At 44.7% G+C, this 25,795-nt stretch overlaps 1 protein-coding gene across 4 annotated transcripts in view; it reads right to left on the bottom strand.

Annotated features, from left to right (window-relative positions):
* The window catches only part of SPICE1 (spindle and centriole associated protein 1), a 35,016-nt gene extending 9,918 nt beyond the window's left edge, over positions 1-25,098 (bottom strand). For 3 of the 4 annotated variants that reach the window (XR_007770928.1, XM_050932635.1, XM_050932648.1), the window contains exons 1-11: positions 24,944-25,098; positions 21,102-21,149; positions 19,436-19,582; positions 17,616-17,718; positions 16,663-16,784; positions 14,757-14,863; positions 12,037-12,179; positions 11,440-11,580; positions 9,278-9,543; positions 5,189-5,320; positions 4,025-4,160 (exon numbers count right to left, since the gene is read on the bottom strand). Coding sequence is in view for 3 of the 4 variants with exons in the window: in XM_050932635.1 (XP_050788592.1) it covers positions 4,025-4,160; positions 5,189-5,320; positions 9,278-9,543; positions 11,440-11,580; positions 12,037-12,179; positions 14,757-14,863; positions 16,663-16,784; positions 17,616-17,718; positions 19,436-19,582; positions 21,102-21,149; positions 24,944-25,039 (1,441 nt within the window). In the remaining variant the exon portion in view is untranslated. Of the gene's footprint in view, positions 1-4,024; positions 4,161-5,188; positions 5,321-9,277; positions 9,544-11,439; positions 11,581-12,036; positions 12,180-14,756; positions 14,864-16,662; positions 16,785-17,615; positions 17,719-19,435; positions 19,583-21,101; positions 21,150-24,923 lie in introns of all 4 variants that reach the window. The other variant, XM_050932656.1, reaches the window with a different exon arrangement.
* Positions 25,099-25,795: the final 697 nt, after the last annotated feature.

Here is a 25,795-nt window from a genome sequence, read left to right as displayed (position 1 = left end):
ACCTTTGATGAAGAGCTATACAGTAAGCACACTTGGAAAGGATACAAAACTTATTTCTGTATTTCTGAAATGGCTTTCCATCTCCAAGATGGAAATGAACAAACTTCACCAATCAGGACATCAGACTGTAGAGCACCCACAAGAGACTGTCAGTCAATCAGAATGTACACGAATATGTATTTGGCTCTTCATTGTAAGGTGGGCTGGTTGACAGAAATTTAGCTGTTACCACTCTATTTCCAGTCATTCTGTGCTGTATATCCTCCTTTTAAACCCACTCTCTGTAAGTAGTATGCACATAGCCATCTAAACCATGGCTGCCATTCTCATCTAACTGCTTGCCTGTGATGGTTTGTGTGATGTTGCCATCTGTTTTGGACATGCCAGGGAAGCACAAAATGAAAAACATGACTCCAGTATTATAGCTGGCTCTGAGATCATACTTAGTTGGAGTATGTACACCCCCCGCCCCAACTTTAGCCTCCATTTGTATGACCTTGTATCTGGCTTTCCCCTTAATGGCTTTGTTCAGGGCATCAATGCCTGAGAGGGAAAACTATAGGAGGGATAAAGCAGGACATGGCTGATCACAGAACTGAATGGCTGCATAACAGCTCTCTTAAATGTAAAGAGCCAAAAGGGAACTGGTCTGTTAGAGGCATTGCATAGTTAGTCACATCTGCTAAGAACTAATGTCAGATTAAGAGGTGTCTACTGCTCAGAATCACTGTTCCTCAGTGACCTTAACAAGGAGTGAGAAAATCCTCCTTTATATTTTCCCCATTTAGAAGTATCCTTCCAGAGCTTCTGTCCCATGTGTGGAGCCCTGCGTGGATACAAAATGTGTCTCTGCATCCGATCAGTGATCTGCAAACATGGTCCGTGGCTATAAAGTGGATCCCTGCAAATGTGCAGATTTCTACCCATGTGTCATTTGCCTCCTCAGCACCAGCTCCTCCAACGGACTCATATGAGACAGTTGGCTTCCTTGATTATCAAATACCTGTTGAAGTAACTAATGAGTTAGCCTCATCTACTACTGCATCAGAAATACCTGGCTCCACTGTCTGAACCATCCAGAGAGGAGTCTGAAGGGAACAAACAGTCTCCATCATCGGGAGGCACAGAAAGAAACATGCTTTGAAGCTTTGACTCTTTTGGAAGAGTATTTTTGGAAGCCATCCCAAGGAGGACAGAGCATTTGAAGGGGTTACTTGTGTTCAAGGAAGGGGAGCTTTGCTCTGAAACCTCTGGAGTCACAGCAGGAGCAGCTATGTGGGCTCTTCCTGAGCTGAATCCTCATAGGGTACATCTACACTACAGGATTATTCCGATTTTACATAAACCGGTTTTGTAAAACAGATTGTATAAAGTGGAGTGCATGCGGCCACACAAAGCACAATAATTCGGTGGTGTGCATCCATGTACCGAGGCTAGCATCAATTTCAGGAGCATTGCACTCTGGGTAGCTATCCCATAGTTCCCGCAGTCTCCCCCACCCATTGGAATTCTGGGTTGAGATCCCAATGCATGATGGTGCAAAAACAGTGTCGTGAGTGATTCTGGGTAAAAGTCGTCACTCATTCCTTCTTCTGTGAAAGCAACGGCAGACAATCATTTCGTGTCCTTTTTCCCTGGATTGCCCTGGCAGACGCCATAGCATGGCAACCATGGAGCCCGTTTTGCCTTTTGTCACTGTCACCGTATGTGTACTGGATGCCGCTGACAGAGGTGGTACTGCAGTGCTACACAGCAGCATTCATTTGCCTTTGCCAAGTAGCAGAGACTGTTACCAGTTGTTCTGTACCGTCTGCTGCTGTCATGGGTGCTCCTGGCTGACCTTCGCTGAGGTCGGCCGGGGGCGCAAAAACAAAAAATGGGAATGACCCCCTGGGTCATTCCCTCCTTTATGTTGTAACTAAAAATAGAGTCAGTCCTGCCTAAAATATGGGGCAAGTGTACTAGAGAACCAGTGTACCAGAGAGCACAGCCGCTCCGTGTCAGATCTCGCAGAAATGATGAACTGCATGCCATTCTAGAGGGTGCCCCTGCAACAACCCCACCCACTGCTTCCCTCCTCCCTCACCCCTCCTGGGCTACTGGTGCAGGGTCCCGCCATTTGTGTGATGAAGTAATAAAGAATGCAGGAATAAGAAACACTGACTTTTTAGTGAGATAAAATGAGCGGGAGGCAGCCTCCAGCTGCTACGATAGTCCAGGCAGGACATTAAACAGTGGGGTGGAGAGGAGCCCAGCATCCCGCTGCTATGATAGTCCAGGCAGTACAGAATCTTTTCTTTAGACATGAAAGGGGAGGGGCTCATGGAGCTCAGCCCCCAGTTGCTATGAGGAGGACGGTTACCAGCCATTCTGTACCATCTGCCGGGAATAACCGGGAGTCATTCCTATTTTTACCCAGGCACCCCCGGCCGACCTCACCTGAGGCCAGCCAGGAGCACTCACGGGATGACGACAAGGACGACTACTAGTCCTTCTGCACTGTACCGTCTGCCACCGGGGAAGGGAGGGGAGAAGATGCTGCTGTTCAGTGCCGCAGCACCGCGTCTACCAGCAGCATGCAGTAGACATACTGTGATACTGAAAAAAAGTCAAGAAACGATTTTTTTCTCTTTTCTTTCACGGGGGGTGGGGGGTGGAGAGGAGGGGTAAATTGACGAGATATATCCTGAACCACCCCGGACAATGTGTTTGACCCTACAGGCATTGGGAGCTCAGCCAAGAATGCAAATAGTTTTCGGAGACTGCAGGGACTGTGGGATAGCTGGAGTCCTCAGTCTCCCTCCCTTCCTCCATGAGTGTCCATTTGATTCTTTGGCTTTCCATTACGCTTGTCACACAGCACTGTGCTGTGGACTCTGTATCATAGCCTGGAGATTTTTTTCAAGTGCTTTGGCATTTCATCTTCTGCAACGGAGCTCTGATAGAACAGATTTGTCTCCCCCTACAGCGATCAGATCCAGTATCTCCTGTAAGGTCCATGCTGGAGCTCTTTTTGGATTTGGGACTGCATCACCACCCGTGCTGATCAGAGCTCCAAGCTGGGCAAACAGGAAATGAAATTCAAAAAGTTTGCGGGGCTTTTCCTGTCTACCTGGCCAGTGCATCCGAGTTCAGATTGCTTTCCAGAGCGATCACAGTGGTGCACTGTGGGATACCGCCTGGAGGCCAATACCGTCGATTTGCGGCCACATTAACCCTAATCCGATATGGTAATACTGATTTCAGCGCTACTCCTCTCGTCGGGGAGGAGTACAGAAACCGGTTTAAGGAGCCCTTTATATCAATATAAAGGGCCTTGTTGTGTGGACAGGTGCAGGGTTAAATCGGTTTAACGCTACTAAAAATCAGTTTAAACGCGTAGTGTAGATCAGGCCATAGAAAAAGTAAGGAAAGGGTCATTAATTGTAACAGAAATGTCTGTGGTACAACCAAAGCTACAGCATAGGTCCACAGCTGGTTACATGACTGATCCTCACAGTCCAGATCCAGGCTTGGAGCTGCCAGTGAGGGGAAGGAGGGGAGATTAACCAGAACTGTATAGATAAAAAGAAAGATTAGATAGATAGATAAAAAGAAAAAGACAATATGTCTGTAAAATCCAAAGGTTAGCAGCCGGGGTCTCAGGGCAGAGCATTTGAGATAAGAGCTGTTTACTGTGGCATGGAAGCAGACAATAGTTCCCAGGTTTATTTGGGAGGTGGCTAGACAGCACAAAGATTTAACCCATTAGTTCTTCCTGTGCAAAGGGGATCCATCAATCAGCCTAGGACTAGACGTTTGTCTATGTACGACAATTTACTGCTAAGCATAATAGTTACTATCTGGCATCGTCCCACTGAATTCAATGAGATTACACAGGTGTCTGCTGGATCAAGTTCTAGTTTGTGTCAATGATTTCTTGGCAACTATCCCATACTGTCGCAGATGTTGCTTGGAACTGAGGATGTTTTTCAAAATGTCACCTAGGATTCTAAAGTTACTAATGTGCTGAAATGACACTCACCTTGACTGTTGACTGTAACTCCAAAATCTGTTGGACTTTGCCCTCTGTTAGGATCTGTTACAGGGAGGCTTTTGAATGCCTGAGTGAGTGAAATCAACTGTTCATCTGTTACCACCATATATTGCTGAAGTCTTTTCTAAAAGGAGGGGAAAAAAAAGCCACATATACATCGAGATCTGTGTTCTAGGGACAAAAATTAGACAGATGTATCATTCCTCTGAATGGAAGAATCTATTTCCCAGCTTAGTGCCAAAGCTTTAATCTGATCCCAGTGAGGTGCCAAACAAACACATCTCTGCACTTGTCTCCTCTATTTCTCTCTCCTCTTTTTCCTTTCTGACTAGCCCCATATTTTACTGATTACCCCCCACTGCCACCCATCCTCCTCTGCCTTCCCCAGGTTGGTTTTCTCTTATGGGGAGGGATAGCTCAGTGGTTTGAGCACTGGCCTCCTAAACCCAGGGTTGTGAATTCAATCCTTGAGGGGGCCATTTAGGGAACTGAGGTTAAAATCTGTCTGGGGATTTGTCCTGCTTGGAGCAGGGGGTTGGACTAGATGACCTACTGAGGTTCCCTTCCAACCCTGATATTCTATGGCTGCAACTTCCACCCTAATCCACCACAGTTGCAGAGTGAAACTGATAGGACCTCAAGTCAGTTCCACTTCACTGTCCCTCTAGTATTAATAGTGTGAGAGCACAGAGGCAGATTTTTAAGAACACAGACTACACAGTAGGCATCCATTAAAGTAAGGCTAAGCTGTACTAAATCAATCAATCTTCCGTCAAAGGTTAAAGAGATTTTCTCAAAATAAAAACGTTTCTCATTGCTCCTTTTAATTGATAGGAATTTGGAGCTTGCTGAAGTGAGGAAAATATACCTCTACTTAGAATAAGGCACTGAGGGTTGGCATTACGCTTCCTCTATCACAATGTCCCTTGCTATTATGTTCCTCGGATTCTTTAACTACCACATTTTCAACACTGATTTGTAGTGCTGTCCCTTGCTGTTAAAGTCCTTTGCCCCCTCTGCTGCTCTGCCAATGCATGTCAACTTAGACACGTCATTCTAGAGATAAAGAATCTGCTTAAAATCTTTCACTGCATTAGTTCCTGCCTTGGGCTTCATAGGGTGTCAAAGGAAAGACTCAGCAGCTCTTTGTACCTGTATGGCAGCATTTTCTTCTCTGACCAGAAGGATTTCAGTTGTCAGAGCATCAATCAGTGCTCTGTGTTCATGCAGCATCCCCTCAAGCTGCTGCCTCATTGTTGCTTCCTGACGCAGCTGCATCTCACCCTGGCGGTGGGGGGGGGGGGGGATGAGGTGGGGGGAAGAAAAACACAATCAATAATTAATGCAGGTTTATATTTACAAAAGGGAGTAACTCCAAACCTCGCGATCAAGTTAGCATAGAAATGCAGCTTTTAGGTGACATCGTTGTTACCATTGCAATCCTGTTTATTGCGCGTACAAACTGATACTCTACTTGACTTGTGTTACTGTCCCTTCCCCACTCTCCCATGATGGCACAGGAGTAGGGAAGACCTTTTAAACTCCTATGCTTCTTTCTTCACAGCCTTCATGAAAAAGACATAACCAGCTCTTGGTGAAGCATTCTCCCTCTACGCCAACTTCAACTCCATACTACAGGATTACACACACGACAATGTAGAGTTAAGGATGCTGGTGCTTGACAGTGCTTTGTGCTACTCATATCTGGCTTGATTTTCCTGGCCATTCCAGTGAAGAGAGGTCAGACCAATTGAAGGAGAAGGCATCTGTTCTCCAGGATCGTTTCTACCAGGGCTGGGAGCAGAAGAGATCTGAATATTTTTTCCTTGTTGGAGGCAAAACTAGTGCATTTAGACAAGGCTCCTTTAGAGAGACATTAAGCAAAGGATCTTGTTGTTCAGATCCCCCTCCCTTGAGATCAACAGTTTGTAAATTGATCTTATCCTTTAACACTTCCTCTCTATCCATGGAGAATTCTAGATGCTTCCTCTCACCTGCAATGAGGAGAGGAGAGTCTTGCCTGGCCTGTTGACATAGACCACTGCCATCTTGTCATCAGTGATGGTTAAGAGAAGGGAGAGGTGTCTCAGGACATTAGTAATGGCACTGATCTCCAGCCAGCTGATGCTCCTCCTAGATTCGGCTGAAGATCATTTGCTCTGCTATGAGTGTGGCAGCATGAAGGCTGATATATGTGTCTACGACAATCCTTGTCACTGCTGGATCTGAAAGAGGTTTTCCTTGAGTTTTGTATATCGTGCTACCACAGCACTGATGATGCGAGATACAGTGAACTACAAGTGGAATCCTCACTGTGATTCCCCACGGAGAAAATGAGAACCTGGAGAGGCTGTGTGTAGAGAGAGATCCACTGGACTGTGCTAGACATCAGATCAAGCAGGAGGAATGCTCCTCCAAGTGGCTGTCTGTGAGTTATGAATAAGAGGATTTACATCCTTTATTCTGAGAATGCACAATCTGGCCCCCAAATGCTGGATATGCTGAGAAGTGTTGGGGAGCTCTTTTCTAGGTTAAAGACAAAACTGTGCCTCTGCAGAGCTTGAATTACCCAACTGGGCACCTCAGATGGCTTCCACTGGCATTGGACTGGACAAGAATGTCATCTGTATAGTAGCAAATGTAAATCTCCTCCTCTCTGAGGGAGGTAATCAGGGCTATCAAAATCTTGGAGAAAAGCTGAGAGGCCAAAGAGGGGGACAAAAAGAGGATCATGTATTGTAAATGACAACTCTCCAGAGTGAAGCACAAATACTGACAGGCAGATGGGAGGGGACATGCTGGTATATCTCCTTTAAGCCAACGGAACACAGGGAATCCACTTTCTGAATCTCTTAAAACTTGGAGGGATAGATTTTCCAGCCTAACCTGGGTGCACCAGACTGATTGGTTTAGGTACAGGCAGAACCAGGACTGAGCAGAACTATTCCATACTTTTGGGGAACTCAAACCAGTCTGAAATAAGAGCCCTGGGCCGTAGTGGTGTTGAGAGACAGAGTCAGTGACTGCAGTCAAATGTGTCTCCTAGTCTTACGTGCTTTGTTTATGATGTACCAGGAGAGGAAGGCTTTCAAAATGGAGGTAGGGCACACACAGCACAAACCACTACTGAGGTGTGTCAATGCTCTAATTTTTTTGTCCAATGGAACATTGAGGGAAATAGCATTAACAGGATGAGTGGCTTTGTTTTTTATACACCTCTACCCCGCTGTCCTCGGGAGCCAAAAAAAAAATATCTTACTGCGTTATAGGTGAAACTGCATTATATCAAACTTGCTTTGATCTGCCGGAGTGTGCAGCCCTGCCCCCTCGGAGCACTGCTTTACCACCTTCTTTCCGAATGCGTATTATATCAGGTCATGTTATATCAGGGTAGAGGTGTATATAAGTAAAAGCAGTAAGAAGATTTTAGAATTCACTTCAGGAACATGACCTAATCTATTCCACTTTTCTTTAGTGATCTTATACAGTTTGGCATAGATCTCAACAGACTTTAGTGTTTGAAATGAAGCGTCTGTTGCTTTTATATTTTAGAGGTAACCGTAGCAAAGGATTCAAGAGACCAGAGTTTCCCTTCCTGCATTACTTATTTTAAGGATATGTACCAACAGACGGGAGCCAGAGGAGGGTTCACTCTCCACAGAGGAAGAGGAAATAATCTCTCTGGAGGCTCCAAAACTTCTTGAAATGCTCTTTTTCTAGAATGTGTAGCCCATCCTTTGGCAACTCCTAGCTTGCTGAAGGGGGAGGGAGGTTAGCTGGGCAAATAAACCAGGGCTACAGAGACCTCCCAAGCATAACCCCCATAATAGCTTTAAGGAGAAGACAGTGGACTGTGATGGTATCTTACAGGCAGCATCTCAGTAAGGAACAAGGGTCTCTGGGTGCACAAGCACTACCACCAAGGGGACAGTCCCAAGGGTTACCGGTATCAAATATGGTATGGCTGTATTTGGCTTAGCCACTGCAAAAAGAACAGGGGACAGCCCAACAAGTCACACAGCTGTGGCTGTATCCCTCTCAATCAGGGTTTGACTGCATTGCCAGGGCTGGCTCCAGGCACCAGTCGACCAAGCAAGTGCTTGGGGCGGCACCTTCGGGTGGGGCAGTGCTTGGGTTTTTGTTTTGGTTCGGCCGAGCGGCACTGGAGGATTTTTTTTTGTTTCTTTTTGTTTTGGCCGGGTGGCGGGGGAGCAGGGGGCTTGGGGCAGGGTGATGCGGCACTTGCGGGAGGCAGGGGGCTTGGGGCAGTGCAGCTCTCGCAGTGTGTGTGTGTGTGTGTGTGTGTGTGTTTTACGGAAGGACGGCGCTCTTTTTTTTTTTTTTTTTTTTTTTGCTTGGGGTGGCAAGAAAGTTAGAGCTGGCCCTGTACATGGCCCACAGTCCATATCTATGGGCTGGACACCACTCAACTCTCTCAAGACCTGAATGGAGACTCACTTCCAATGAAGACAGTGACAGATGGCCAGGAATCAATTTCAGCCCATCTTCAGCCTTGCCTGGTCAACAGTATTTTTCAACTAGGGTGAGGGACCAGCCTCTGCTGTTTGTGATACAACCTCATCTGTGCCTCAGACCCAGGGGTATAGCCTACCCAAATCTTCACAATCCAGGCCAAGGCCCAGTGCTCCCAGTGAGGGGAACACAGCACGAAGAAGCAACACAACAGAAAGACTGTCATCCAAACGAAAGGGTCTAAAAAACCTTGTGCTCAGAGCAGAGCAGTTCACTGTGAAACAAGTAGCAGCTAGGTGCTGTGATGTAGTTCCCAGGCACATGTGGAGGAACCAGGAAGGGACCGAGATCATTAGCATATAACTAATCCCAGAGCCCACATACCTAAGACAGATAGAACACTTTTAAACTATAAAAATTAAATGCATATTCAGAATACTGGGTGTGTTTAAATGTTGCTTTGTTCACAATCAGTTGTTTTTTGTCTAAGTGGACTACATCCCTCATTGAAGTAAATGGGAGACCTCCTCTATTCAGTTCAGTGAACTCCTGCCGTTTATTAGATACACAATAGTTTCTGCTGAACTAATAATTTTACCTTTTTTAAATTGCACACAAACAATCCTAACAAAACTATTAAAGATATTGAGATTGCAAAGTAAAGGAGTCGAAAGTTAGGAAATGTCAAAGTTAAGGCTGTAAATTAAACTATAATCCTTGGGCTTATTCATTCTAGCTACAGGAGCAGTTCACGTAATATCTACTCACCTCCTTGAGGTAGCGCATCAGACGACAGAGTGTGTTCACCAGTGACACGGTGAACCCTGTGAGGCCATGACCGTTTTGCATTCTCTGTACTTCACGGCCTGTCCATCGCTCATATTCCTCCATTTCATGCTCCACTTCGTGAATCATGCGATTCAGGACATCCAAGCTGGATTTATTGCCACTTGGGAGTTCGAAGGAAACTGCATTAGCAAGAGAATCATTTCTTCTCTGTTTGGAAGCCATCTGTGCAGTATGATTTCTTTTCGCTGAAAGAGAGACAGACAAAAAAAATCCTTTAAAATCCAACTGTGGGAGAAGTACTCTGTTCCAGCACTATAATGGACAAAGGAATATCAAAGATAGATGCATCCTAGTCATTTAGATTAATATAGGTTGTTTCTAAATCCTCAGAAACTAGACTCTAAGCCTTAACTCTGAGGGCTACCCTAGGGACTTTCAAAAATGCAGAGACCACACCTGGTTTAAATGTCTGGTAAACAAACATCAAAATAAAGGCACCAAGTCCACCATTTGTTTATACTTTTATCTTCCTTGGCAGATAATTAGAAACCGTTTGCGGGTGAACTTCAATAACCTTGGGAATATACAGCTGATTAACAGCCTTCAGCCCACAAGTACAGGGAAGGACAACTGTACATTGGATTTCTCCTCCTTCAGGCCTCACTTTGGGAACTCCTGGTCTAAATTTCTGCAGAACCAACATCGTTTAGAGAGTCAACTATTCTACAAACCCCTAAGTATTGAATACATAGATCTGTGCAGTACAGCACAGAAAAAGTTCCAGGGAGAGCATGAGGACAGCCATGTAGAGAGGTATAGGTGAGTTAGCAGGGAAATGAGTCACTTGAAGGTATCCCATCTACATTTCCCAACGTACCATGGACCTTTGCTATGCTTCTCAGCAGGAGTCAAAGTTTGAGAGACCTGCTCAGACACATCCGACCAAGACTTAGCTGTGGGGAACCAAATATAACAGAGCCGAGGCATAGGGGGTGGGATGGGACTTTCAGCAAAAAGTGCACCTATAATTAAGTTACCAGCTTCACTCCTAAGGCATTTTCTCTGTCTGACAAGCTTCCTGTAATTTTTCAGAAGAGAGTCCTCATATGATGACCCTGAGTGAATCACTTGGACTAAAACTGCTGCTGAAGAAGGTTATAACCTCCCAGAGTCCCAAAGAATATGGATGACACTCCATCCCCCAAAACCCTCAAAACACCCTTGCATGTCCTATATGTCAGCTCTCCCAATTGGCTCCCCACAGTCCTGCTGCCTCATGGTACCAAAACAGCAGTGGCAATATGAAACCCTGGCAATGGCAATACCACACTGCATACAGAGCTTGTTCCTCATAACATTGTTGCCTCTTTTGCACAGTGAATCAGTAATAGCACGATGTGGATCCCAGTCCATACGCACAGAGGTATTAACACACGTAGACTGTGCTTCCCCCCTCAGCCACTTCATGCAACTCTATTCAGTTATGAGGAGTAAGGGGAACTATTCTTTATACACAGAATTGCCAAATTTCCTAAGTGTCCTATCCATACAGCATGATGTGAGAGACATTTCAGAAATTGGGATGGACCAGGGTAGAGAGATTGTTTTGGGTCCCCTTCCCCCTTTTAAAGTCAGAGGCACCCAAAAAAATTCAGACAACATCCAGACCAAATTTCATTTAAAAATGGTTCCTAAAAATTAGTAAATATTTTCCTAAAACAATTTAAATGAAAATTTCAAATTGTCCCCTGAAGGGCTGTTGGTGCCAAATTTGATGACTAAATTCAAAACAAGATTTCAGTCCTTTGTGAGCAAATCACAATGCAACCTTAGCTACATAGTCACTATGTCTCTCTCTGTAATCTTAGCAAATACCAGAGCTGAAAGTAAAACTCCAAGCAAAGAGTGTACTGTAACCAGGGACCACAAGCAGGGAAAGAGGAGACTTCTTTACTATCAGGTTAAGTTCTAAATTGCTACTGTATCTTGACTTTTAACTCCAATAAATTACATTGATAATCAGTACCGTTTAATGAAAATATGATCTCAACCAGAGCTTTAAGGGACACTGGAGGAAGGCACATTAACTTGTACTTGAGACAGTGTCTTTGGATGAAATATTCATTTTAAAAGGATCAAACCTTTTGTTGAAACTTGCTTTTGCTTTCTTGGGTTTGGGTTCAGCACCTGTCTCACAGTGTAAGAGGAATCTGAAGTCTGCTCTTCATCTTCATTCTGAAGCCTTGAATGGACTCTCTGGACTACTCTGGTAGCATTGAGGGCTGATTAAAAACAAAAACTAGAAATAATGGGCCTTAAGACACTGGATTTATGATTTATTACAATAATCTGTAACCCACTAACCCCCCTTTTTTGTCCTATGACTGGGGAGATATTAACAGGTCACTTCACTTAGAATACGTGTTAACTACTGATGCTAAACAAACTGTTCCACCTTGTATTTAGTTGTGACACTGAGTACCTTTCCCAGACTGAAGAAGAGCTCTGTATAGCTCTAAAGCTTGTCTCCCTCGCCAGCAGAAATTGGTCCAATAAAAGGTATCTCACCCACCTTGTCTCTATATATAAACACATTCAAACTGCCAGCACCTTACTCTGCTAACCCAACTCAGATTTCTGAAAATATCCTGTCCCTTCCTCTCTATTAAGGTTATTCTGAGTAAGATGCTGTTAGCAGCCTATGTCCTTTGAGAGTTAATGTTACAGTAGAGCCAAACCTGCAGCTCCTGATGATGGCAAAGCAGTTGTTGGAGTCACAGCTACATTTGCTTTCTGTGATGGGGGAGGTGTTCTCAGTTGCTTCTCAGCCCATAGCTGGGAAGCCCCAGCAGCATTTTCTTCTTTCAGTAAGTGGAGTAGCCTATATATAAGCATAAAAGAGAGAGAGAGAGCGCACGCGCGCGCACACACAAGGGTACAGTGAACTCCGAAATGACAATGCTTACAGCTAATTTTTACCATCTATCTGTAAAAAGCCTCTCAAAAAGTCTTTACTCCTGGGGGAATTCTGTGCCACTGCACATGTATAGAATCTATGTCCCCCACAGATTTCTTTGCTTCCCTGCAGAAAAATGACTTTCTGATGGGGAATCAAAATGAAGCCACAAGAATGCGTTCAGGAGTAAAAAGTAGTTAAAATTGCTCAAATACCCCATTAATACAAAGCCTCAAAATCCTAGAAATGAGTTAAATCCTTCCCCATTCTATTTTAGTTACACAAGTACTCCTCCACTGTAACCAACACAAGGCTAGTCTACATTTTGAAGGTTACAGTGGCATGGCTACAGCACCATAGCTACACGGCTGTAACCCCGTAGTGTAGATGCACACTACAATGACAGAAAGGGTTCTTCTACCACTATAGTAACTCCACCTTCCCAAATGATGGTGCCTAGGTTGACCGATGAAGGCTTCTGTTGATTTAGCTACATCTACACCAGGGTTTTAGGCCAGCGTAGTTGCGGCACTCAGGAGTGTGGATTTTTCACATTCCTGAGTGCTTTAGTTATGCCAAGCTAAGCTTTAAGCGTACAGCAGGCCATGATGACGTGACATTTGACATTTCCTCCAATGACACCAGAAAGTGTGCTACTTTAAGAACTCCAACAAAACATCCTTCAAACCCAATGCTACTTTCCTCAGTCAACTCAAATATACATTGCTATAGTTGCAAACCAACATGGCCAAATGTAATATAAATGCTATATAAAATTTCATTCATAATATAAGTTGCTGAAATCAATACAACACTGATGGAGAACCACAATCAAAAGGAAAAAAAAAAAAGGTAAGTCTATATGAACCATGCTACACCTACACCCACTACAGACATCCACACTAATCCACCAACACATACAGCAGACCTTCAACAAATGCACACCACTACCCACAATCACTCAAACATCTTAAATACTAGCCAACCTTATTACTGAGCACATACCTTATACATTGAAACAAGTACATGATCTACCCCCTTATAGCACTCACAAGACACTCTTTCAACCTCCAGTTATTCAACACATAAGTACATACGCATATATGTTTCTGAGATAGAGATCACTACTGAGAATTAAAACACAAATAATGGAGTTGTGATGATGAATGGTATATATGGAGGATATGTTAGATATAGTGAGCACACGTTTGCATAAGTTAAGGATGATAGGAATATGCTTAACTTCTTTTCCAAGATTTTGAGTTTTGCATGAGTGGTTAACTCTCCAGTGCAAAAGTTCTAGTCTGTTTGGCACATGCAAAAAAGATTACATCTGCTATGATCATGCCTCTCCCCTTTTCTTCTTTCCTCCATCTCCAACTTTTCCACCTCTATGACTAGCAGTGAGGCTTCTGACGCACTTTCTATCTCTAATACAGCCATCTGTGCAATTGACCTCATTCCCTCCCAACTCCTGACCTCCTTCAGTCCTTTCCTCTACAGATACATGCATGCTGTAGTCATCTCCCACCCCCCAAAAGACAACCCACAAATTTCAGGTGCTTCTGACTACTCCTCCTCCCTTCTATTCTTCACATATGAGGTAACAGAACATGCCATATGAAACTGTTACCTCAAGTTCCTAACTCCATCCTTGATCCCCCCACCCCCAATCTGCCTTTTAGCCTCTTCACTACTGTGAAACAGCTCTTAAAGTTTACGAGGCTCTTTTTAGCCAAGTCCAAAAGGTCTCTACTCCATCTTCATCATTCTTGACATTTCTGTTGCTTCTGACACGGTTGATCACACCTTTCTTCTTGATATATTATCTGTTCTGGACTCGCAATACAGTTTTCTTCTGATTCTCCTATTTGATCATGCCTTCCATGTCTGTCAATGGGTCCTTCTCTTCCAATGTCTTGCAGTCCAGTAGGGTCCCACAAAGTCCTGTTGTTAGCCTGTCCTCTTTTCCCTTTACACTCTCTCCTCTCTGGGCGCTCTTAATTGCTATTAAGATTTCAATTACCAATCCAATTCCACAAGTCAACCTATTATTTGTACTGAGGTAGTGCCTAGAGGTCCAAATCCAGAATGGGAGCCCACTGCACTAGGCACTGTCCATACAGCTGAAAGAAGACCCCTGTCCTCAAATAGCTTACAATACAAATATGAGACTGAGGGTGGAGGGTGCGGAGGAAGAGACACATGACACAAGGTAACAATGAAAGAATTACGGTAAGTGTAATAAATATCAGTCACGGCTCACCAAGTGCCTAGTCACTGCCAAGTGTTTTGTAGGCATTATGGGACAGGTGATTTTAAGGAGAGATTTGAAGGAGGATATCGTAATAGCTTTGTGGATATTTATGGGGAGAAATTCCTGTGCATAAGAGAACGATGGGAGAAAGCGCAAAGGTGTTTGGATATCTGATTGTGCTATTAAAACACTATGGGGACAGAAGCCTTATGATAGTGGACTGACAGACAGAAACACACACTGACCTGTGTATGTCAACGTTGGACTTGAAGTGCAAAGACACATCCTGTTCATTCACACTGTCCTCTGATTGACAGTTGGAGGAACCCTCCCCTTCTACTTCATTGAGAGCCTGTCTCAGAAAAACACAAGACATCTCAAATGTTACATGACAGCAATTTAAATCCATCCTTCAGAAAGGAAAAAAATAAACTAGTTCACTGGAAACGCTTCGCAGAAAACAAGTCTCGTTATTGTAGTTCACCTCTAAAATATGGACAAAAATACTCTACACTTACAGAGAAGACAGGAAATAAATTCATTAATGTTTGTGAAGTACTGGGATACTACAGCGATGAGTACTCTAGAAAAGACCACAGGAAATGAATACTTCAATATTCAATGCTTTGTTTGGATGTGTGCAGTAAGGCAAGGGCCGCACAATGACTGAGGATAAAAAATATTGAACAGTTGCCTCATTTCCTTAGTAGTAGCCTTTTTAGCCATTAAATGAGACGGGTATTATGGAAAAACAACATATGATCATGTAATTAAGTGGCAGAATAAATACTGCCAGAGCAACTAGATTCTGGCATTTCCTAAGTTTTGAATGATTCACTTTGCAATCTAAACAAAATTCTTTTAATGTAGTTTATATATAAAATCCCACACATGAATTGCATTTACAGCACATGCATGAAAAGTGACATAATACAGTGAAAAGGATGACATTTCATCGTGCACGTAACTTAGGAAAAAGACAATTCAGAATTAAGGTCTCCTGCGGTAACCAGAATTTTGCCCTGTGTATGCTTTACAACAGGATCTTTGGTCAGGATTTTCAAAAGAGTAGAAGAGAGCTGGAGACCCAATCTCACTAAAATTCGATGGTGGTTGGACATCTGCCTCCCCTAGCTTCCTCTGGAAAGCCCAGACTTTCAACTTATCATACAACTCACATGCAGCGATAGAATATGCTACATATATAAATCAAAGGCCACAGCAAAAAATGCAAATAATGAATGCCTTCATTTAAAAAGAACCCAGACTGACTGGCAGAGCAGTCCTGAATTCAGTTTAGGATATTATGTATTTGTATAAGGTGCTATGGTGTAAATATTAGTACAGAATCATAACAGGAAGACTACACTTATGGTAGAGATGACACTTTCATGCCAAGACCCTATTTTCTGTCACTTGTAACTTTTCAGAAAAGTAGCCCTTTGGGATGAAGTCTCTTTTCCTTGTTCTCAACGTTAAGTTAATATTTTTGGTATGATTTCAGATATCTGAGTTATCTAAGGGGGAAAAGCACATTAAAAGTTATTCAAACTTCTAAAGCAAAAATTATTTTGTTCTAAAAGTTCAAACTTGCAATATGCAGGTTCTGCTATGGTTACCAAAAACCTAGCTAAGAAACAGTGACACTTTACTGAACATCAAAAGAACACCCTGAATACAGTCAGTGAAATAGTCACATACGAAGATATCACTGCACTGAAATAAAGGTGTCTGAGTATATCTCAATGTGTGTGCATTCAGCTAAAGGTCAGAGAAATTGGTTCCAGATTTAATCAAACACTTCTGCTTTTACTTTTTAATTATTAAACACAAATGAAACCACATTAATGCAACATCAAAGTTGATGCTTTTTGTACAAAAAGGTCAGGAAATCCACAGTCAGGGTTCCCAAAGCAACCTAAAATAAATTATTTCTACATAATATCTGTAGTTTTATCTCTGTACGCAGCGTTAAACATAATAATATATATATACACACACTATACACAAAAGAGCTGATTTATGGTAGCTTAGGAACCTTAATTTTGGATTTCCTGACTTTCATGCAAATGAAGACATAGCCACAGAACTCGGCACTGAAAACATCGTTTATTTGCATTTACTATACAGTCCATATAAAGAGTACATTACCTGGGGATCCATGATAGATTCACTAAGGATGGAAAGCTGTGTGGGAGGATCACTTTTTTGTACAATGGGACCTTGAGAGGATTCCAGGTCACAATGAGGAGCCATTGTTACATTAGGGAAACCTAGAGTAGACAGAGAAAGACACGAAGTCATAGCACACAAAGGGCTATTTAGCTGATAAACCATTATCTCAGGAGAAACCAGGACCAAAAGTCCTACCAGTACCTCAAGACTTCTGTACCATAAATTAAGCCCCTTTTGTCTCTGCAACATATCACACAAGTCAAGGGGAGGTGAACATCACTCCTAAGTAACCCTAGCGGCAAGTCACAAAGTCACACTACATACTCGGTGGAGGGCTAGGGTTGTCGCTGTAGATACTGATGTAATTGGAGAAATGTGCACATGAAGAGAGGAACATACAGTCATTACAAGTGAAAGAGAAATGGCAATCCGCAGAGAAGAGATGAATGAAACTGTAGAGCCCACCATTCTCTCTGAGAGAAGAGCCAATAGGTTTTGCATTCTCGATCAAGAGGAAGCAAGAGAGACCCTCATTCATCCACTGACAAAGCTCCAAGGGCAGCCAGGACTAGGCATCAAAGGCATTCAGGAGTGAGACCACAAGAACTACCATAATGGATCAGACTCTGAGGTCCATCTAGTCCAGTACCAGCTGCTTCAGAGGAAGGTGTAAGAACCCTGAAGTAGCAACATATGTGATAACCTGCCCCTCACATTAGGTGTCATCCTGATCTGTAATAGTTAGGCAGAGTTGGTTCTCCTTTGTACTATGTTAAGAGAATAAACTATGCTATGCTAACTAACCAGATCAAGCAAACAACCTGAGCTAATCCAGATTACCCAGTCTACAATTCTGTGAAATTGGGCAAAATTTCTAAAAGAACTGTGGTAATCTTAAATGAACTGCTTACATAAATTAGTTGGTTTACCTGTATGCCTGTGAGGAGCATCGCCAAACAGGTCTTTCACCACAGCCATGGCTTGATCAGATCTCTCCAACACATCTTGCAGCTGATACTGATCAGAGAGAATCTGAAGGCACAGCACAGGAGACACTTTATACCACCATATACAAACTGATTTCCCCCCAAAAACCAAACAGGATAAATATATGGATTATGGAAAGGGATTTTTGGAAGTTCATAGTTCTGGGGTTAACTCCGCCTCTGCCCCATCCATGGTCTGCTCACAAGCACCACCTTCAGTCTCAGTCCCCAGCTGTCACCTCTATATGGGCTGGGACCCATGTCCCTCTCCCTTCAGACTGGGGACTAAAGTTTGCAGTTCCCATGCAGTTCACAGTGATTATCTCAGCAGATCGGACCTTAGACCGGCACCTGCAATTCGCTTTCTCTCAAGGGAGAACATCAGGGATATGAGTGGCCAGCCAGCTTTCACAAAACACAACATATATATTTTAAGACAAAAGCATTACCGAGACAAAATATAATAAAACACCTATACACACTAAAACTACCAAGTGTCGCCTTCTTCTGTGTGTAGACCCTGGCAGGTTCTAGTCCTTCAAACCCTTCCAGCAGGGCTTGCCTTTTTGGTTACAATCCAGTTTTTGGATCAAAGTGAGGGATACCCAACCGTTCAGGCTGACCCTTTATACTACAAGCTCTTTCCTTGTCATCTTGAACCCTGTCTATGCCTATATAGGCAACTGCCCCCAGAAGGTGGTACTTCTCTGGAGTTGTTTACCTGTCCTGGCAGCTGCAGTAATTAGCTCCCACTGCTGTAGTTCTTAAGGGAAGCTTGGTAACCTTCCCGCATGAAGCTAACATACAATCCCTAACTCACAAAGATACAAATTCTTGTATCTGTAAAAGTTATATGTGACTAATCCCATGGCCCACAGTAACTGGCACATCTCAAATAACCATGCTGCAGGGAATTACTGGCTGCTTGAATCAGGGGAAATTATTTACTTGAGTGAGAAGCTATTGCCTCCTGACTGGAGTAAGATAGTGCTGCTGCAGTCAGAATTCAAAAGCTAGTTAAATAGCAGTAATAGTAGTAGTAGTAGTATTACATAGCATTAAAGGCAGGCCCAGATAGTGAGGGACAGAATTAAAATTCCAAACTGAGGAACACTAGATCACCTGCCAGCAGTTACAGCTCCTCAACCCGTTTTGTCAATTTTCTTTCCCTTCCCCCCTCCACCCTTCCTGCTCCTCTTTTTTTACACTCCCCTTCTTGCTCTCCTCCTTTCTTCTGGTTAAATACAGCAATTACAGGTGCAGAGGTTCCCCAGACACAACCTTAGGATTTCCACTAAACAATGGAGTGCGGGGCAGGGGGAACGGGCGGAGGGGAGGGGAGACAAGCACAGGATACATCTCCCTTGCACAGCTTGGAATTTAGAACTGCAAGGATCCCTGCACAGCAGCATTCAAGAAATGGCAGGGGACAAGGCAAGGGCAGGGGCCAGGAGTAAGATCTGACACTATGTAGACCACATGATCTTGTTTCCTTGGGGCTTGGGTGCCTGTTAACCACAGAGCTCTACTCCAATCAATGTTCTGCAGTAGCTGAAAGAAGAGCACCTAGGGGTAAGGGATATTGTACATCAACCAGGCTTGATTATTCAGCCAGACAGCGGATTTTGACCTTCTTGTAGGAGAAATTTTCCATTTTGCCACAAGTCCTTCGTAGCATAGGAGATGAGGAAGAAGATGCCAAGTGCCTGCTTCACATTCCTGGCAAATTCAACACGTGTTGAAAGTCCAGACCTAGTTCTTACCTCTCGCATGAGGGCCAGCTTCCTTTTCTCTAGGGAATCAGGAGCCCCCTGCCTCTGCTTCTTCCATTTTCTCTTCAATGCTCTCTCTTGTAGCTCCACATGCACCAGTGCTTTGTTCTTTGACTTGTGTATCTCATGACGCCGCACCTATGAGAGTATGGAAGAGAATTTGGTTCAAATCTAAGGGGCAAGCTAAGGCAGTGGTTCTCAACCAGCATTCTGGGACCCTCTGGGGGGCCATGAGCAGGTTTCAGGGGGTCCACCAGCTTGGCTGGCATTAGACACTCTAGGGCCTAGGGCAGAAAGCCAAAGCGGAAGCTTCGCCATGCGGGACTGCAGCCCGGGCCCTGAGCCTCACCACCCAGGGCGGAAGCCAAAGCCTGAACAATTTAGTTTTATGGTACCCCCTGTGATGTGGGGCCCCAGGCAATTGCCCTGCTTGCTACATCCTAATACTGGTCCTGGCTTTTATATGCATAAAAACAGTTGCTGTGGCACAGCTGGGCCATGGAGTTTTTATAGTATGTTGAGGAGGCCCAAAAAAATAAAAAAGAAAGAAAGAAAGGTTGAGAACTCCTAAGCTAAGGCACTCTTACAGCGGCAGAGAACTGCCAGTGGGCTTTCTTTTTGGGGTTTACCAATTTATGCATTGGGTACAGTGAAATCAAACCACATGTTGGTGATGCCAGTAATGTCACCTGCAATCAGAGTCGACCACTCTGAGAAGAACAAAAATTTAAGTTACTTCACAGAGCAAAGGGAAGGGGGAAATGTATGTGTTCTCATCTGCCCTACATTACTGAAACAACAGCAACAGCTGTATCCAACTGTCACAGAAATACTGTCACCCAGCACACTGAAAACAAGTCAAAATGAATTGTCTGATTCAGCACTGGTGTTGACTATCAGAGTCTCCACCCTCTGAATGGGATGCATTTATCCAATTCAGATTAATAGCACATTTAATGTATTAGATTCTCACAGGCCTCCAGTTACAGAATTCTTAAGTTATAGAATTTAGAAAGAGACTTATGTCATCAAGACTAGCCTTCTCACAAGAGATATAATCCTAAATGAGCACAAACTCCTTCATTGTATCCTCAATATTATACTATGTAAAACGTGTATTATACTATGTAAAAATATTATATATTCATTGCTGTCAGCTGGATGGAATTGAACTCATAGTTTGTGAAGAATAGCAGCTCTACATAGCAGGAACGGTAGCAGTGGTGTGAACCTGTTCAAACCCCCCAAGAATTAAGGAAATTCCAAGACTAAAGAACATATTTTTCAGCCCTTTCTTCAGTGAAGATGATGCAGGTTAACCTTCCAATAGATAAGTTTTTCTTTCCCCCTCCTCCCATTATCCCATGTTGGAAAACATTCTAAAGGGATACACTGGAAAATACATCAGAATATTGGTTAAAATAAGCTGGCTGAAGGAGACATTAAACAAATGAGCGCTGCTAAAAGAAGGGATTGTGCATATAGCTATTGGGGGGGGGGTGGAAGCTATATTTAAAAAAGTTTTTGGTGGGTAGGGAAGGGAGATAAGATGTTATTAACAAAATACCTCATATAAAATAAAATGAAATATCTGCCCCAGATGACCAAGTAGATTACCTCTATTCCATAGCAGGTCAATGACAGATTTTTGACTTACCATGTCTTCAGGAGTTGCACGATGCACTGTTAAATCATGGACAGTGTTCTGCAAAAAGAAACAAGAGAACACAACAAATATAAACACAGAGGTGGAATCAGGCATTAATTTTTTTAATACCCTATTGATTTGCTCTTTAAGTTACTAAAATTATCAGCCCTCCAATTTTAGAGACAAGTGTCTATTGATAAATAGAACAGAAATGCAAAAGACAATCTGACATAGATCACTTTACAGTTCTACACAGTATTCCATCAAAAAACTAGGTTAAAAAATATTAAGTTTGCATTCAAAAGTCAGGCAATGATAATGTTAAGGCAGCCAGTGGAATCCTAACTCTACCCCCGTGGGCTCATACATCATGATACAATCTTTAATTATGTGATGATCACATATTATTTCTCAAAAGGAAGAGAGGGAGGATGGACCAGTTTTAGGGCACTAGCATAGGATTTGGGTTCAAGTCCCTGTTCTGCCAGACTTCTTGCGTGACCTTGGGCAAAATACTTAGCCACTCTGTCTCAGTTCTTCATCTGCAAAGTGGGAATAATATCTCACAGAGCTGTTGTAAGGATAAATACTCTAAAGGTTGTGAGGTGTTCAGATACTACGGTGGTGGTGGCCATAAGAGTACTTAGGATAGAAATAATACAATATTTTTTTCCTACAAGCTCACATACTTGTGTATGCCAGAGTCACTGTATATATGATGCATAGTGAATGAGCCAAGTGCTCTATAGCCTAACACTTCTCATAGAATCACAGAATATCACGGTTGGAAGGGACCTCAGGAGGTCATCTAGTGCAACCCCCTGCTCAAAGCAGGACCAATTCCCAACTAAATCATCCCAGTCAGGGCTTTGTCTAGCCTGACCTTAAAAACCTCTAAGGAAGGAGATTCCACCACCTCCCTAAGTAACTCATTCCAGTGCTGTATCACTCTCTGAGTGAAAAAGTTTTTCCTAATATCCAACCTAAACCTCCCCCACTGCAACTTGAGACCATTACTCCTTGTTCTGTCATCTGCTACCACTGAGAACAGTCTAGATCCATCCTCTTTTGAACCCCCTTTCAGGTAGTTGAAAGCAGCTATCAAATCCCGCCTCATTCTTCTCTTCTGCAGACTAAACAATCCCAGTTCCCTCAGCCTCTCCTCATAAGTCATGTGCTCCAGCCCCCTAATCATTTTTGTTGCCCTCCACTAGACTCTTTCCAATTTTTCTACATCCTTCTTGTAGTGTGGGGCCCAAAACTGGACACAGTACTCCAAATGAGGCCTCACCAATGTTGAATAGAGGGGAATGATCACATCCCTCGATCTGCTGGCAATGCCCCTACTTATACAGTCCAAAATGCCATTAGTCTTCTTGGCAACAAGGGCACACTGTTGACTCATATCCAGCTTCTCATCCACTGTAACCCTTAGATCCTTTTCTGCAGAACTGCTGCCTACCCATTCGGTCCCTAGTCTGTAACAGTGAATGGGATTCTTCCATCCTAAGTGCAGGACTCTGCACTTGTCCTTGCTGAACCTCATTAGGTTTCTTTTGGCCCAGTCTTCTAATTTGTCTAGGTCCCTCTGTATCCCATCCCTACCCTCCAGCGTATCTACCACTCCTCCAAGTTTTGTGTCCTCTGCTACCTTGCTGAGGGTGCAGTCCACGCCATCCTCCAGATCATTAAAAAGATACTGAACAAAACCGGCCCCAGGACCGACCCTTGGGGCACTCCACTTGAAACCAGCTGCCAAGTAGACATGGAGCCATTGATCACTACCCATTGAGCCCGATGATCTAGCTGGCTTTTATCCACCTTATAGTCCAATCATCCAGCCCATACTACTTTAACTTGCTGGCAAGAATACTGTGGGAGACCGTATCAAAAGCTTTGCTAAAGTCAAGAAATAACACACCCACTGCTTTCCCCTCATCCACAGACCCAGTTATCTCCTCATAGAAGGCAATTAGGTTAGTCAGGCAGGACTTGCCCTTGGTGAATCCATGTTGACTGTTCCTGATCACCTCCCTTTCCTCTAAGTGCTTCAGAATTGATTCCTTGAGGACCTGCTTCATGATTTTTCCAGGGACTGCGGTGAGGCTGACTGACCTGTAGTTCCCTGGATCCTCTCTGACTGTGCAAGCTAGATCCAGGATACTCTATAGCAGTGATTCCCAAACTTGTGCAGGGAAAGCCCCTGGCGGGCCAGGCCGGTTTGTTTACCTGCTGCGTCTGCACGTTCGGCCAATCACAGCTCCCAGTGGCCGCGGTGGCCAGCACGTCCCTCAGACTGCACTGCTTCCAGCAGCTCCCATTGGCCTGGAGCAGCAAACCGCAGCCACTGGGAGCCACGATTGGCCGGACCTGTGGACGCAGCAGGTAAACAAACCAGCCCGGCCTGCCAGGAGCTTTCCCTGCACAAGCAGCGGAACAAGTTTGGGAACCACTGCTCTATAGCAAATGACTTCTACCTCAGGGTCCCTGGCTTTTAATGATGCTTTGGAGCAGCAGACTGAAAACCCTGCAGCACTTTCAGATAAGACAAAAAATGGATGTGTTCATTTTCATATTTAAATTAAATGAAAACCATCAGTATGATAGAATCATAGACTTCAAGGTCAGAAGAAACCATTATGATCATCTAATCTGACCTCCTCCACAACGCAGGCTACAGAATCTCACCCACCCACTACTGTATCAGACCTATGTCTAAGCTATTGAAGTCCTCAAATCATGGTTTAAAGACTTCAAGGTGCAGAGAATCTTCCAGCAAGTGACCCATGCCCCATGCTGCAGGTGAAGGCGAAAACCCTCTAGGGCCTCTGCCAATCTGCCCTGGAGGAAAATTCCTTCCCGACCCCAAATATGGCTATACTTTGTATAATTTAAGTTTTCAGTGTGCTGCAGAATTTTGTGTTGAAAACTCAATTTCATTTGCAGAAGTTGTCCAGGGCATGTGCAAAAAGAAATTGACAATGATGGCAGTTAATTGGGGAGTAGCAGGGGCTTTTTGTATCTGGTTTTGTATTTCAGCACAAGAATATTCACTAAATATTCCTTCATCAGTGATGAGCAGTGAAAAAAGAGTTTTAAATGTCAACACTGATATTACCACTGGTAAGTTTCAAAGTCAATACCTCCTTTCTGTCTAAGGTTTATGCAGCAGGGTCCTATTTTACGTTATGGTCACAGTTTGTTGAATCCACCCCCTGCTCCAGAATCTAAGCTTCTGTACTTAAAAAAAGAGAGAAAGAGGCATTCATTCTGTGTTTTCTATAGCTGCCTACACCAATGTGAAGTAGGTTTAAAATTCCATGACTGACTTTGAACTATGAGGATTAGACACACAGATTAATGGTGCATTGGGCCCTGTGTGTATGTGCCTTATAGCTGTAAAAGGAACTTTCCAAACGGGAATAGAGTATTACTGATGCTGTGCTATCTCAGTACGTGGCCAGCCTGAAACAAGAGGGGAATGAACTGCCCCTTCAACGGAGCGGAATCATTAGCGAGGGCAGGGAGAGGGGGGCAGCCACGGGGCACAGTGAAAAAGGAAACGCAGCGGCGGGCACAGGCTGGCAAGGGAAGGCATCTTCCCCTAGTGGGCAGGGCCGGGCCGGGCCGGGGCTCGCCCAGCGCACACACGCGGCAGGGCGGGCTCGTCCGTCCCCCTCTCCAGAGCCCGGTCCCCGCGGTGACTCGGCAGCGCAGGAGCCCGCGTCCCCCGGCTGCCATCACCCGGCTCCTGCGGCCCCGCCGCCCCCGGCCTCCCGCACCCCGACTGCGAGGGGCGCGGCCCCCCTGCCTCAGTTTCCCCAGCTGTACCGGGCGGGGGCTCCACTCACGTCCCAGTCCCGCTTAGGGGGCGGAGGCTTCTTCTTCTTCGCCTTCGGCGGCTTATTCCCCGGGGCGCGGGGGCGCGTCACCCGCACCAGGGACATTGCGGGCCCGACAGGACCAAGGAAGAAGGGGGCGGGGCCGGAAACGCCGCTCAGCCTAGAGCAGCTCTTGCAGCCGCCGTTAGAGGCCGGCTGACCCCGCCCCCCGCTCGCTCCCGCCCGTCACCAGGGAGACCCCGCCCAGGCCACCAGCCCCGCCCCCGAGCCTGATGGAACCAGCCGCACCAGCCCCGTGCACATCAGAACCCAACCATAACCCTCACTGTCCCCCCAGTACCTACTGTCTTGGTGTATCTGCATCCCACTGACCCCCCCACTACCTACTGTCTTAGTGTACCTGCACCCCACTGACCTCCCCACTACCTACTGTCTTAGTGTGCCTGCTCCCCACTGACCCCCCCACTACCTACTGTCTTAGTGTGCCTACACCACACTGACCTCCCCACTACCTACTGTCTTAGTGTACCTGCACCCCACTGACCTCCCCACTACCTACTGTCTTAGTGTGCCTACACCACACTGACCCCCCCCACTACCTACTGTCTTAGTGTGCCTACACCACACTGACTCCCCACTACCTACTGTCTTAGTGTATCTGCTCCCCACTGACCCCCACACTACCTAGTGTCTTAGTGTACCTGCTCCCCACTGACTCCCCACTACCTACTGTCTTAGTGTATCTGCTCCCCACTGACCCCCACACTACCTAGTGTCTTAGTGTACCTGCTCCCCACTGACTCCCCACTACCTACTGTCTTAGTGTGCCTACACCACACTGACCCCCCCACTACCTACTGT

The sequence above is a fragment of the Gopherus flavomarginatus genome, chromosome 1 (assembly GCF_025201925.1).
Source record: "Gopherus flavomarginatus isolate rGopFla2 chromosome 1, rGopFla2.mat.asm, whole genome shotgun sequence".
In the NCBI taxonomy this organism is placed as follows: domain Eukaryota; kingdom Metazoa; phylum Chordata; order Testudines; family Testudinidae; genus Gopherus; species Gopherus flavomarginatus.
Note: the sequence above shows the minus strand (reverse complement) of the source record. Positions and strands in the feature narration are given on the sequence as shown.